Source organism: Leopardus geoffroyi, chromosome C3 (genome assembly GCF_018350155.1).
Source record: "Leopardus geoffroyi isolate Oge1 chromosome C3, O.geoffroyi_Oge1_pat1.0, whole genome shotgun sequence".
NCBI classification, from domain to species: Eukaryota; Metazoa; Chordata; class Mammalia; order Carnivora; family Felidae; genus Leopardus; species Leopardus geoffroyi.
The window spans coordinates 29,012,883-29,025,020 of NC_059338.1; the positions used below are offsets into that span (position 1 = coordinate 29,012,883).

The 12,138-nt window shown below is 53.2% G+C and overlaps 1 protein-coding gene across 17 annotated transcripts in view; it reads right to left on the bottom strand.

Moving 5' to 3' along the window:
• Positions 1-12,138, bottom strand: part of NAV1 (neuron navigator 1) — a 246,154-nt gene that overhangs the window by 68,777 nt on the left and 165,239 nt on the right. Inside the window, exon 1 of one of the 17 annotated variants that reach the window (XM_045456518.1) lies at positions 2,793-3,015. The exons of 14 other annotated variants lie outside the window; for them this stretch is intronic. In XM_045456518.1, coding sequence (XP_045312474.1) covers positions 2,793-2,845 — 53 coding nt within the window. In that variant the 5' untranslated portion in view covers positions 2,846-3,015. Of the gene's footprint in view, positions 1-2,792; positions 3,016-12,138 lie in introns of those variants that run through there. 2 more of the 17 variants (XM_045456519.1, XM_045456517.1) reach the window with 2 other exon arrangements.

Here is a 12,138-nt window from a genome sequence, read left to right on the forward strand (position 1 = left end):
GAGAGGTTAAGCCGACAAGTGTGGTTTGCCTCTCTTGTGCCCAGCCCCATAAAACCCACTAACAAGAAGCAGCTCGTTGGCTTCGCTGTCCCCAGGCATTTTGTCCTTTTGCAGAGGTTGAGTTTGTGCCAAGCTGAAGCCCTATGCCCTGGGGGGCGGGGGGGAGGGGTCTCTGTAGGCTCAGCAATGCAAGCGTTGTGAGCAGGTCTCGTTCCCACTGGTCCCCAGGCTCTATAAGGGCCCTTTCTAAGAGGGAATCGTGGAATGCCAAAGGGGATAGATGCCTGTACCCCAGGTTCCCTGCTTGGAAGAATCTGAAGGATGGTGATCTCTGGAGCAGGAAAGAGAGGGGTCTCCAGGAGAGACTGTAACACTCGAGATGGGCAAGAATGGTGCTTATGGAGACAGCCTTCCATGATAGATGAGCAATCCTGCCAAGCATCTGGGAAGGAAAGGCATCTGCTCTGAGGCAAGGGAAGGGGCCAATGGCCGATCACAGCTCAACTCATCAAAAGCTGGTCATGGAAATACTGCGGGCCAATTAAGCCATTCACCCCGATACCTCACATCCTCTCCAGGCTGCTTCCTTTGGAGCTTAGGGGAACCTGTGCCTGAGGGGCAAGCATCTCTTTGATCCCTGTTGGCCCCAATCAAACATCATTTACAGGGAAGGTTTAGAGCTGTCTCCAGAGCAAAGGCCTGGGCTAAACTCTCCCTCTATGGATTGCGGCCAGGGTAGTTAAATTTTATATTTGAACTCTGGCGATTTGAGGACTGACTTCCACTTTCCAACATGCCCTCTCTCCTCACCTACCGAGAACAATTGGCCTGAAAGTCGTGGGCTTTGGTGGAAAGGAAACTACAGCCCAACCTAGCCCCACCCTAGCAGGCAGCAGGCTGAGTGGGTGTAATGTGATCCGCTCCTCTCCCAGGGCTGTGGCAGACAGGTCCCCGCCCTGGCACACCTGCCCAGAAGTCTGTTTCTGGTAAGGAGCTAGGTGAGTACTCAGCAGCTGTGGCCCCAGGATAGACACTAAGCTCACTATACAAAGCCTAGGTCTCCTGGGGTGGGGTGGGGTGGGGTGGAGCACTGCAGGGGGGCAGGGAGAATATCAATTCAAAAGAAATGAATGACAGGGTAACCTAGAAAAGGCTGTGTGTAGGAAAGGAGTGATGGGAGGGCATGCTGGAGCCAGCTAAAGGATTTTCACATCTTCCAGTGGTGAGGGAAGCAAAGAACTCAAGTGTAGAACCCCTGCAAATCTTGATTCAGCGGCAGTTATAATCTTGCATAGGCACACCCCGTGTGGGCCTCAAGTAGCTTCTGAACTGGGTTGACAGCGGTAGAAGTGGAGAACAAGGTTAGGAACAGCCTCTTCCTTCTACCTTCCTCGGGACCCAGTGACTCAGGACTCACCCCAGGATCTCCCCAGAAGGAAGAATCCCCAGAGGTCCCTAAATAGAGGTAGTCTTGGTTCATACACTGGTTCCTCTGAAAGATATCTCCCACAGGTTATCCTAGCAAAGTTAGTCCAAGGGTCCCAAGTCCCGCTCCAGAGTTGCTGTCGTGTTGTCCCACTGTGGTAGGGGACAGAAGTTTGGGGCCAGGGGGGACTCTGGCCTCCAAGGGCTCTCAGGGCTGCAGTCGCCTCTCCCTTGCCAGGCCTTGCCCTGTTCTGTTACTCTGACCCTAGGCCCGGGTGTGCCCGAGTTGCAGTGGAGCTTCCAGAGAGCACTTGAAGCTCCCTGCCAAGGAACCACGGGGAAGTGGAGCATGTTATGGGGTGCAAGTCTGGGCTCTAGGGGTAGAAAGCTGTGAGGAGGTTTGGGGGTGGGAGTGGTCTCCGCATCAGGCATCTGGCCTAACCTCCAACTTCCTCCAGGCAGCCAAGTCAGAGGGAGGCTAAGGGGAGTATGTATATTAGGGTGGGAAGCTCCCAGAAAAAACCAGAAAGCATCAACTCTCTTCCTCTGGCTGCTGGAATTTCCTAATCCTCTCTTGGAAGTGCAGTTTCCAAGTCAGCTCTGGGGGGTCCCTGGCTGGTTGTGGTCACATTCCCCTCCCCTTAGTGGGGAGCTTCTGGGCTTGGGCCCCCCTCACCACTGCCCAGGATTGGTCTGCTGTCCCCCACAGTGCATCTCCCAAATACCCCTGCTGTTCATCCCTTCCCAGAGTAGTCCCAGGCTTCACTCCCTCTCAGAGGAATCAAACCAGCTGTGGGGTCCCAAATTCACCCCCAGCCCCCCACCTCAGGTCTCACCCCTCCGTCTCCCCCCACCTCCTTACACCCCCCACCCCAGGCAACCCCCAGAGCTTGTGGGTCAGGGAGACCCTCCCGCTGAAGGCTCCTCCCCTTCCACTCTCCAAGTACGGAGAGTCCGGACCCTCCAGAGAGGGAGGAAGGGGGTGGGGGTGGGAGGACGCAACCCCCTCCCCCTCCAATGCACTGCAGAGGCAACCATCCAAGTTCAATCAAGTTGTGCTATTGTCTCAGCTTTGTCCAGGTCTCTGGGGAGCCCAAGAGCCTTGCTGTGCCTTCCCTCTCCCCTCCCCAGACCCCTCTGAACACACACCTCCAACTCCCAATGCCAACCAGCCCAACGTTCTTGGGGAGCCAGAGAGCTCTGGCGGCGCTGGCACTCCTCCCTCCTTCTGTCATAGAAGCAGGGCGGCCAAGACCCTCCTTCTTGCAGACCCCACACCCACTGCTGCGGTGGAGCCTAGAGCGGCGGCGGGGGGCTGGGGGACTCCCAACCCGACCCCAGCACTGCGGCAGGGGCCGGGCGCTTACCTGCGGGGGAAATTCACCGTCCTTCCCGACCTGGGCAGGGGCAGATGGAGCATCTTCCCCGGCTCAGGCGGCCATTCGCGGGGGGGGCACCCAGTGCCCTCCCCGGACCGCGCTCCCCGGCACCGCGGACACCCGAAGAGGTCTGAGCCCGGGCCACGCGGAGGACCAGACACCGAATGCTCGCCGGCCCTCCGCTCCCTTTCCTCCCCACCACCCGGGCTCGCACTTACGGCTCCAGCTGTACTTAAAGCGACAGAGCCCCATTTTGCCGCTGCTGACTTCTGTCCCGAGCCCAGGCGATGCAGGCTGAGAGCGGGCTCTTTAACGCCCAGAGCAGGTAGACAAAGAGCCACCGCAGCCTCAGCCTTCCGGTGGCCTCGGAAGCCCGGGAGGTGCAGAGGAGGGCTGGGGGCCTCGACCTCCACCTGGGCTGCTCCAGAGTTAACCCCCGGGCTGCCAGCTGCGGTCCCCTGGGCGCTCTTACTCTGGCTACATAGGCAGAAGGGGGTGTGGGCAGTGAGGCAGGGAACTGGGGTGCACTGGTGGGCACGGGTAGGGGAGGCCTGGGCTGAACATTCCCCAGGCAGGGTTTCCTCCCAGCCCCCTCCTGGCCCCTTTCCAGACTCTAAAAATCAGTCAGAGTAAGAGCAGGGGACCAGGACATCACCTACACAAGAAGTGTGGTGGGGGATGAAGGTCAGACCACGGGCACAAACAGCCAAAGGCCGGCTCGGGAGCTGTTCTACTTAGAGAAGTGGGGTGGAAGGGGAAGGGCGGAAGGTGTGCCCTCCAGGAGTGAGACAACCTGTGGGGGGTTGGGGGGATGGAGTTAACATTTCTCCAACTTGAGGGGGGATAGATTAGGTGAAAGGTGTGCATGTTGAGGGGTGACTGCCAGGGAGAAAGAACAGTACACATCATGCAAGGGTCAGTGCCTTCATCCAGGAGGCGTTTGCTGCTGACTGGTTAAGACGAAAAGGACCCCAAGATGGGAGGGTTTTAGTTGCAGAGTAAGAAGAGAAACAAGTGAGATCCAGTAGCAGGGCTCCCCCACCGAGCTCCCTTCAGGGTCTTCCTAAGAAGGTCACTCTCCCCATCAAAGAAGGAGATCTGCAAAGATGCTCTCAGCCCTGCTTCCACCAGTCCACAGTCCTTGCTCCTGGAAGGGGCTGACTGTGTAAGGTTGGGTCCCGAAGCGATCTGGGCAAACTGGGGAGACTACGTTTTTGAAATGGACAGGTGATAGGTGCAACTTCTTTCAGCAACAAAAGCAACAGCAATGATCTTTTTTAAAAAGCCCCCAAAGTACTGGACTAAGATGACAGTGAACCACAGCGATACGGTTGTCTCTGGTGTTTGGGCAGCTTGGGGTGACCCAGGCACACACAGATACCCAGGCCTATGTGTTCTCCTAGGCCTGTCATCTCACCACCTTTACTTTCTGGGCCTCAGTTTTCACAAATGTTAAGGCAGAGGAGGTTCACACTCCTGACCCCCTCCTAGCTCCCCAGCCTTTAAGGAAGCCTGGAAGGGTGCTTTAAGTGCTCCGGATAGCCCTTTTCCCTAAAAGCCCATCTGGCTCTAGTCCTCTGATTGCACAGTGCCACTGACCTGGGGCTGCAGCTCTAGAATTCCCACCCTCTAAGAATAGTGGGAAACCTCACAGACGGAAGTCTGTCTCTGGATCCTAGAACAGTTTGAGTTGGGGAGGGGTCTGTTTCTGCATACTATGATTAAGTTTTCCAAATATGCTTTGAGATCAAAGGGGTATAAAGAGCCCACCCCTCAATCCACCCCCACCCAAAGCATGGGGGGGGGTGCAAATAGATTTTTACTCCCTTTATTCTGAGTAGTTTGCATGCCCTGAGTCCCAAGTAGACCAGCTTTGAGGGGATTGGAGCAAGGCAGCTGGTTTTCTCCAGCATATTCTCCCATCTCAGGCCAGGATGGTGTCCCTAGACCAAATCCCTATCCTGGCTCTTCTGTCCTGGTCATGTCCACAGCCATCCCGTCTTCACCACCACCCTAAATGGAGAGTGAGTATAATCAGTTCCTCAGGGAGATTCTGCCTGCACAGCTGTGTTGGGGCTGGCCTGGGTCATCTGGGGAACAGCTTATAGTGACACGCACCATAAGGGATTCTCTTTAGCCTCAGCCAGCACGGAATCCTGAGCAAAATCACTCTGAGCCAGAGGAATGTCACCAGCAGGGGATGTTTTCCCCCAGATCTAGCTGTGCATTTTCCATAAGGTTTCCTCCTTTGTGGTTTTCTGGGCAGAGCCTGGAGGGAAGGAGGGGAGACTGAAAGAGGTGAGCCTGAGGCACAGCGGCTTACTTAGAGGAACAGGAGTCTTTGGGGTAGGGGCCGTGCTGTCCCAGAACATTCCTTCACAGCCCTGCAGAGCCCATGTGGCCCTATCCCTCTTCCTCACACAAGGCAGCCTGTCCACGCTCCCTTTGGCCCTCCCCCTCCTCCTGCTCTGCACCCCCAACAGGGACTGGGGAGCAGGCTATAAAGAAAACAAGTCTCAGCCAGCAGCTGGGCACAGGGGATGAACTCTCAGCTCCTGAGTCTTGTCCTTGTCCTCCCACCCCCACCCAAGGGGATTCTAGGCTAGAGGATCTCTAACCCCCCCTCCTCCTTGAGTCTGATTCTTGAACTGCTAGAACCCAGTAGAATCTGAGGTTTTCCTCTGTATGTTCCTCTTTCCTTGTCGATGAAGAAGGTGGGTTGCACAGTTGTGTCTACCTTCTACTTACCTTTCTGCTTGGTGGAGGTTCCAGTGGGCTTTTACAGGGGAAGGAGCAGGGTCCCAGAGGCTTTGCCACTTAAAGAAATAGCATGCAAATTAGCACTTGCTATTTTCAGCCAACAGGTCAAGGCACTTTGGGTAATTGGACAACAGCACTGAAGAGAAATGCTGTCTGGGGGTTTCTGTGAAGACAGTAAAACACAACCTCCTCTGTCAGCAGACCCAGCTCCTGCGCTTGCCGAGGCCCTGCCCCTGCCCATCACAGGGGTGTGGCAGAGTTGGGGGTTATGGTGGCCTTGTTGCCTTGACTACAGTGGGGAGGCATGTTGGGGGTGACTCTGAACTCTTCTTTCTGGGTCCCAGGCTGTACAGTAATAGCTTGGGGCAGAAGGGGTGGAGGATAATTGATGCAGGTGGTGGAGGAAAGACACCTGCTGATAGGGAGCTACGAGTCAGGCACTTTTCCAGAAAAAAAACAAAAAACCAAAAAAAAAAAAAAAAAAAAAAAAAAAAACAAAACAGCCAAAGAGGGACAGAGGAAAAAGACCTATCTATCTTAAATAGGCCTCCCCTGTGCTCCTCTGGCTTCTCTGCAAAGAGCCCTTGAGAGCTATGATCTCATTTGTCCCCCGTGCCAGGATCATTAAAGTGGCTCTTTACAAGGGGGAAACTGAGGCATGGAAAGGCCAGGAAATGTCTAAAGCAGAGGGCAGAGCACAGACTAATACGCATGAGGTCTTTCAGCCAGATTCTTGTGAGGGGCGATACCCTCCCCACAACACGCCCCCCAAGGATCTCTGGAGTCACCTTGGCTCAGGACCAAGGTCTTCCACCCCATTGCCAGCAGGGACATCCAAAGATGGTTAGTGGGAGGCTCGGGTTGTGTCCCTGACCATAATCTCAAAGGTTAATGGAGTTAGTCAGAGTGAGCCACACAAAAAGAGAGAAAGATTTGCCGGAAAGTTCCATGTGGTCTGAGTTCCAGCGTCACCTGCCTGGGGGCTTCTGGGTTCCAGTGTCCCCTGTCAGGCCTGACTACACACCTGATTTCCTGGTGAGACCCAGAAGGGAGATTCTTGAGAAGACCAGAGTCCCAGGGTAAGCATCCACCACTCGGAACCTCTGCCCCTTGACCTACCCTCACTTCCCCTCTTTCCTGTCAATTATGAAGCTATTTACTTCCTTAGGTGGCAAAGGCCCTGCCCCTCCACAAGTCTGGGCCAGTCAGAGAAGCTTCCTTGGGGTCTGTGGGGGCAAGCTGAGCCCCGAGACCCCTCCACATCCTGGCCAGGCTGAGCTGGCAGCATCTTGGTTGAGGCAGAAAAAAAAGCATCTTACCACATAGGTAGGGGTGATGAGAAAGGGAAAGGATTAAGCCAGAATGGAGGGACAGGGGAAAGGACGTGGGGGAGGACCCTGATGAATTAACCCTGTGGCCACACACTGAGGTGGGATCCTGATGCTCTCCATGGAGAATGACCTGGCCACATCTCTAACCCCTGCTTTTATTTATTCTTTTTAATGTTTATTTTTGAGAAAGACAGAGACAGAGAGAGAGAGAGAGAGAGAGAGCGTGTGCACACACACAAGTGGGGGAAAGGCAGAAACAGAGACAGGGAGACACAGAATCTGAAGCAGACTCTGTGCTGTCAGCGCAGAGCCCGACGTGGGGCTTGAACCTGTGCCAAACCATGAGATCATGACCTAAGCGGAAGTTGGACACTTAACCGACTGAGCCACCCGGGTGCCCCTCTAACCCCAGCTTTTAAAACCTACTCCCAGATCCCACAATGACCCCACTGACTCCTGGCGGAATCAGTGGGACCTTGATAGAAACACCTATAAAAATCATTCACAGCCCCTGTGGTGACACTTTCACAATTATGATTTTATTTGCAAACAACCTAATGCTCTAAGGTGAGGCAGATGTTACTATGCTTGCTTTAGAACATTAAAGGTTAAGAGAGTGGCCTCAGGTACTTTGGCCACAGGTACGGAAGCCATGATGACATTAGTTCTAGGCCAGGGATCATTCTTTATTAGAAATGGGCATCTGAGTGGCTCCATTGGTTAAGCGTCTGACTCAGGTCATAATCTCACGGTTTGTGAGTTCAAGCCCCGTGTCAGGCTCTGCACTGACAACACAAGGCCTGCTTGGGATTCTCTCTCTCTCTCTCTCCCTCTCTCTCTGCCCCTCCCCCATGCACTCACTGCCTTTCTCTCAAAATAAATAAACTTTTAAAAAAATTAAAAAAAAAAAAGAATTGGATTTTATCCAGTGAATTTCCTCTCAGGGATGCCTGAGTTTTCAAGAGCTCCTTGTGCATTACCCTGGTGGGCTTCTCTCTGCTCTTGACCTCCTAAGGCAGTACCTTCCCTCACCAACTTCCAGGCCCTTCCTAGAGGACATGCCAGGTAGCCTGGGACAGACCCCCTTCATGGGGTCAGATAATCCAGAATGTCAGGGCCCAAAAGGTAGGTAAAGCTCATCTGGTTCAAGTCCCTCATTTTCACAGAGGAGGAAATTAGGGCTCTGAAAGTGCAAGTGACTCGTTCAAGGCTCTTTACCAGGCTTCCTGATTCCCAGGGCCGTGATCTCACTGGTTCTGTGCTCCCACTTCTCACCAAGTCCCTCCCCAGGGCCAGCTGAGGCTCAGACAGAAAGGTTCTGAGGGTAGGTGGGGGAGAGTTTGGATCGGGGGCCCTGGAGTCAGTAGACGCACAGCGGAGTGTCCCAAAGCCCAGTGCCGATCCCGGCTGAGAAGTCTTTGGGGTAGCAAATGGGCCAGCGAGAAGAGAGGGTCCCGCGCCCAGCTGTGTTACTGCTCCGCAAATATTTACACGACCTCTGAGGAAACCTGCCTTTCTCACCGCCCCGCAGCTGGGAGAGGCAGCAGAGAGGAGGCAGCCCCATCAAATCTTAAACAGCGAGCTACTGTTTTAGCAGTCCTTAGCTTCATATCCTCCTGCCACCATCCCCAACCGCAGGCTCTCTGTGTGGCTCTGAGAACATGGGACAGATGGGATCATGGGAATCATCCCAATAAAGACTCGACAGACCCTCAGCTGGCCTCTGTGGGCAGATGTGTGCGTATGCGTGCATGTGTCTGTAAGGCCTCCAGCTCAGACCCCTGAGGCCAGAAGCAATGACTTCAGAACAACCCCAGCACCCACTGCCCCAGGTTCTCCTTCACTGAGCTGGGGCTCTAATATCCGGAGAGGAATAGAAATCTCATATGCGTTGAGGAGGCAGTGTCAATGTATCGTCCCTTTTATCCTCGAAACCCCTCTCACCATGTCTACGTCCGCCTCCCCCTCCCTGGTCCAAGCCATCACCTTCTCTTGCCTAGATTATTGTAGCACCTTCCTGTCCAGGTTCTCCCTGATTTCCCTGTGGCTATTTTCCTCACAGTAGCCAGGCAGGCCCTTTACCAAACATGTCAGACCTCATCACTCCTCTCCCTGAGACCTTCCTGTGGGTTTCCCCTCTCACTTAGAAGAAAAGTCAAAGTCCTCACCTTGGTACAGAAGACCCTTTATTACCTGGCCCCTGCCTACCTGCTGATCTCACTTCTGACTACTCTCTTCCTTGTTTACTCTGTGTCAGCCACACTGACCTCGTGGCAGTTTCTTGAACACATGCCCCTTCTTGCCTCAGGGCCTTTGCACATGCTCTTCTGTGTATAGTGAAGCCTTCCCTGACCACAGGATCTCAAATAGCCCCCACCCTGTCAGTCTCTGCCCCGTACCCTGCTGTACCCTGCTTTATTTCCTGATGCCACAGAGCGCCACCTAATCTAGTAGGTATTTATTTGTTTATTTGCCAGCTCTTTTTCATATATGAGTTTAAGAACAATGTCTATTTTTGTCCTCTTGCTTTAGCTCCACATGTCTTGTATATAGTAGGTACTCTACAAATATTTATTAAATATATTAATAAATATCATGAAGTGGGCATTATCATCCTTCCTTTCAGACAATGAGATGAAGCACAAAGAGGCTAAGTAACTTATCCAAGGTCATGCAAATGGTGAGTGGCAAACACGAGAATTAAATCCAGGTCAGTTGGACTCTGGAATGTTTTTTTTTTTTTTTTTTTTCATTTTCTTTTTAAGGTTTATTTATTATTGAGAGACAGAGAGAGAGACAGAGCATGAGCATGGGAGGGGCACAGAGAGGAGGAGACCCGGAATCTGAAGCAGGCTCCAGGCTCTGAGCTGTCAGCACGAGCCTGACGTGGGGCTCGAACTCACAAACCGTGAGATCATGACCTGAGCCGATGTCAGACGCTTAACCTACTGAGCCACCCAGGCGCCCCTGGACTCTGGAATGTTTAAGCGACTTTGCCAACCTGTCTCCCGAGAACAGAAAACTAACCACAGGGACTGGTAGAGACATAAGAGACCATATAGCTGCTGCCTCCCAGACTTCAGGGGCACCTGCTCAGAGCTGGGAAAAGCAGGATCTCTTAGCTGGAGCCTCACACAAGGAGTTTTTTGCCCTGGCTAAATCCGGTAAACAGGGATCCTCTGAGGAAAGTTCACTCCAGAAGGGCACGGGGCAGCTGGCTTTTCTTCCTGCCCGCCCCTCTACAGATTTGTGGCTCAGAAAGGGATGGTGACAGGCAGATGATAAGTTCTGCCCCTCCTCTTCTATTAACACTCGGCAGAATGTCAGCAGTCCTGGGAACCCCTGCTGGTAGAAGTCCTACCACCCAAACCTGGCCATGAGCCTGTCCACATGGCCGGGTCCATGAAGGTGGTGTCATTTCTGAACTGCGCCTTATCATCAAACCCACAGGGGCTGAGACAGAAGCCAGACACTGAAGTAAAGGATGGCAGAGAGACTAAGAAAGGTGACCAAGGAGAAGAGGGCTGGGAAAGGAGCTGGAAGAGAGTGAGCAGGCAGGAAAAGAGGGTGGGAAGGAGCTTGAAGATGCGACTCTCTTTCAGGCTGCAGATGTCCCATAAGAAGGAAGGGCAGGGCACAGAACAGAACTCTTTTAACACAAGCTGGCCAAAGAGGGCAGGAAGGGTAGGCTGGTGAGAAGGGCTTGCCCTGCTCTGGGTCAGACCCCCAGGCTGAACACAGCATCACTCACTCCTCTCTGGAAGAGTCCTTCCACCTCCCAGACATGCTCTCTGCCCATCTGGTTGCTACCCCCTGCCCATCGGCAAGCTCGCACCCCCCCCACCCCACCCCGCCACTGGAATTAGTGCGCACACAGCCTCTTTGTACCCAGCCGCCTCTCACACACGTGTTTGGATGGGTCTCACACAGTGTCTGTCTGTCTCTCATTCCCCTCCTTGGCGTGCACATCACGAACACGCTGGCTCTGTTTATCTATGGCACATGCCCCAACATCAGCCTCTCCCACCTTGTCTCCCCACGACCCTGTCTTGCATATTCAGTGAATGTTGATCTGTTATGTAGCGACGCGCTTTGGGTCTCTCTGGGACTGTCTCTTTCCTTCTGTCTGCTTTTCAAAATCTAGACTTTTGTACATCTGCCTGAGTTTGTCCCAACATATAGGCAAGAACAATCCAGTCCTGCAGACTCTTTAGGGCACCCCTATGCACAGCTCAGTGGGTAAGTCTGCCTGCCTAGCCTGCTGGCCTTTCTTAGCTGCAATGAATGGTCTTTTGCTGCCTGGTCAGAGACATCTGGTAGCCCAGAGGCCAGAGCTGGCCCCTCATGGACATCCTGGGACAGCTTAGCCTTTGAGCCAGAGTCAACAAGAACTTGTATTCACAGAGGCTTGGGCTGCTCCTTGTGCCTGTGGTCCTGAGCTCTTGGCTGTGGCTACTTTGTGGCTCTCCAAAGCAAGACCCTATCCTGGAAGATGGAGAGGTCACCTAGGGGCATTCCAAGTGGAGACCTCTAACGATGATTCACTGGCCAGTCAATAGCGTGACCTGAGAACATAGTCTGCTGGGTGTTGAGAAAAAAATAGAAGACAAGGTCTCTGTCCCTGGGAAGCTCCTACTCCAGTGGGAGGCATGTGATGCCTGCCCCCTCCCGGGCTTAAGGGGCACATGGGCTGAACACGGAGGGAAAGGGCTTCATGGTATACCCAGTGAGGCAGTAGGTATACCAAAAAAAGGAGAGGACAAGGCAGTCAGAGGGCCTGGGTTTTCCCCTGGTTGCTGCCACTTTTAAGTTATGTGATCCCGGCAACCCTGTTAAGCAGTTTCCTCACTTGCAAACCGGGGGAAAGAATATCTAATTCAGTGTTAAGATTAAATAAAATAATAAGACACAGTGTTTTGTAAACCATATATGCTATGCAATTGTTAGAGAATCATAAAAGCACAAGTTACTACAGTATAAACTATACACACAAGTTCCAAGATGATTTTTAGAGTCAGGTAGTATTGCAATGGGATGAATTAGAGAAGGCTTCCCGAAAGGAGAGGATTTGGCAGACAAGTGGGCAACTGGGTGTCACCATCTAGGTGGAAACGGTCCATTCTACAGATGTCCTTTAGGACTTTTATCACTTTAATTTTCCAGGAGCCAACCAAGAGAAGGGAGGGAGGTCACATTTACTGAGCCCCTGCTGCATACCTAGTACATTAATGCCACATATCCTA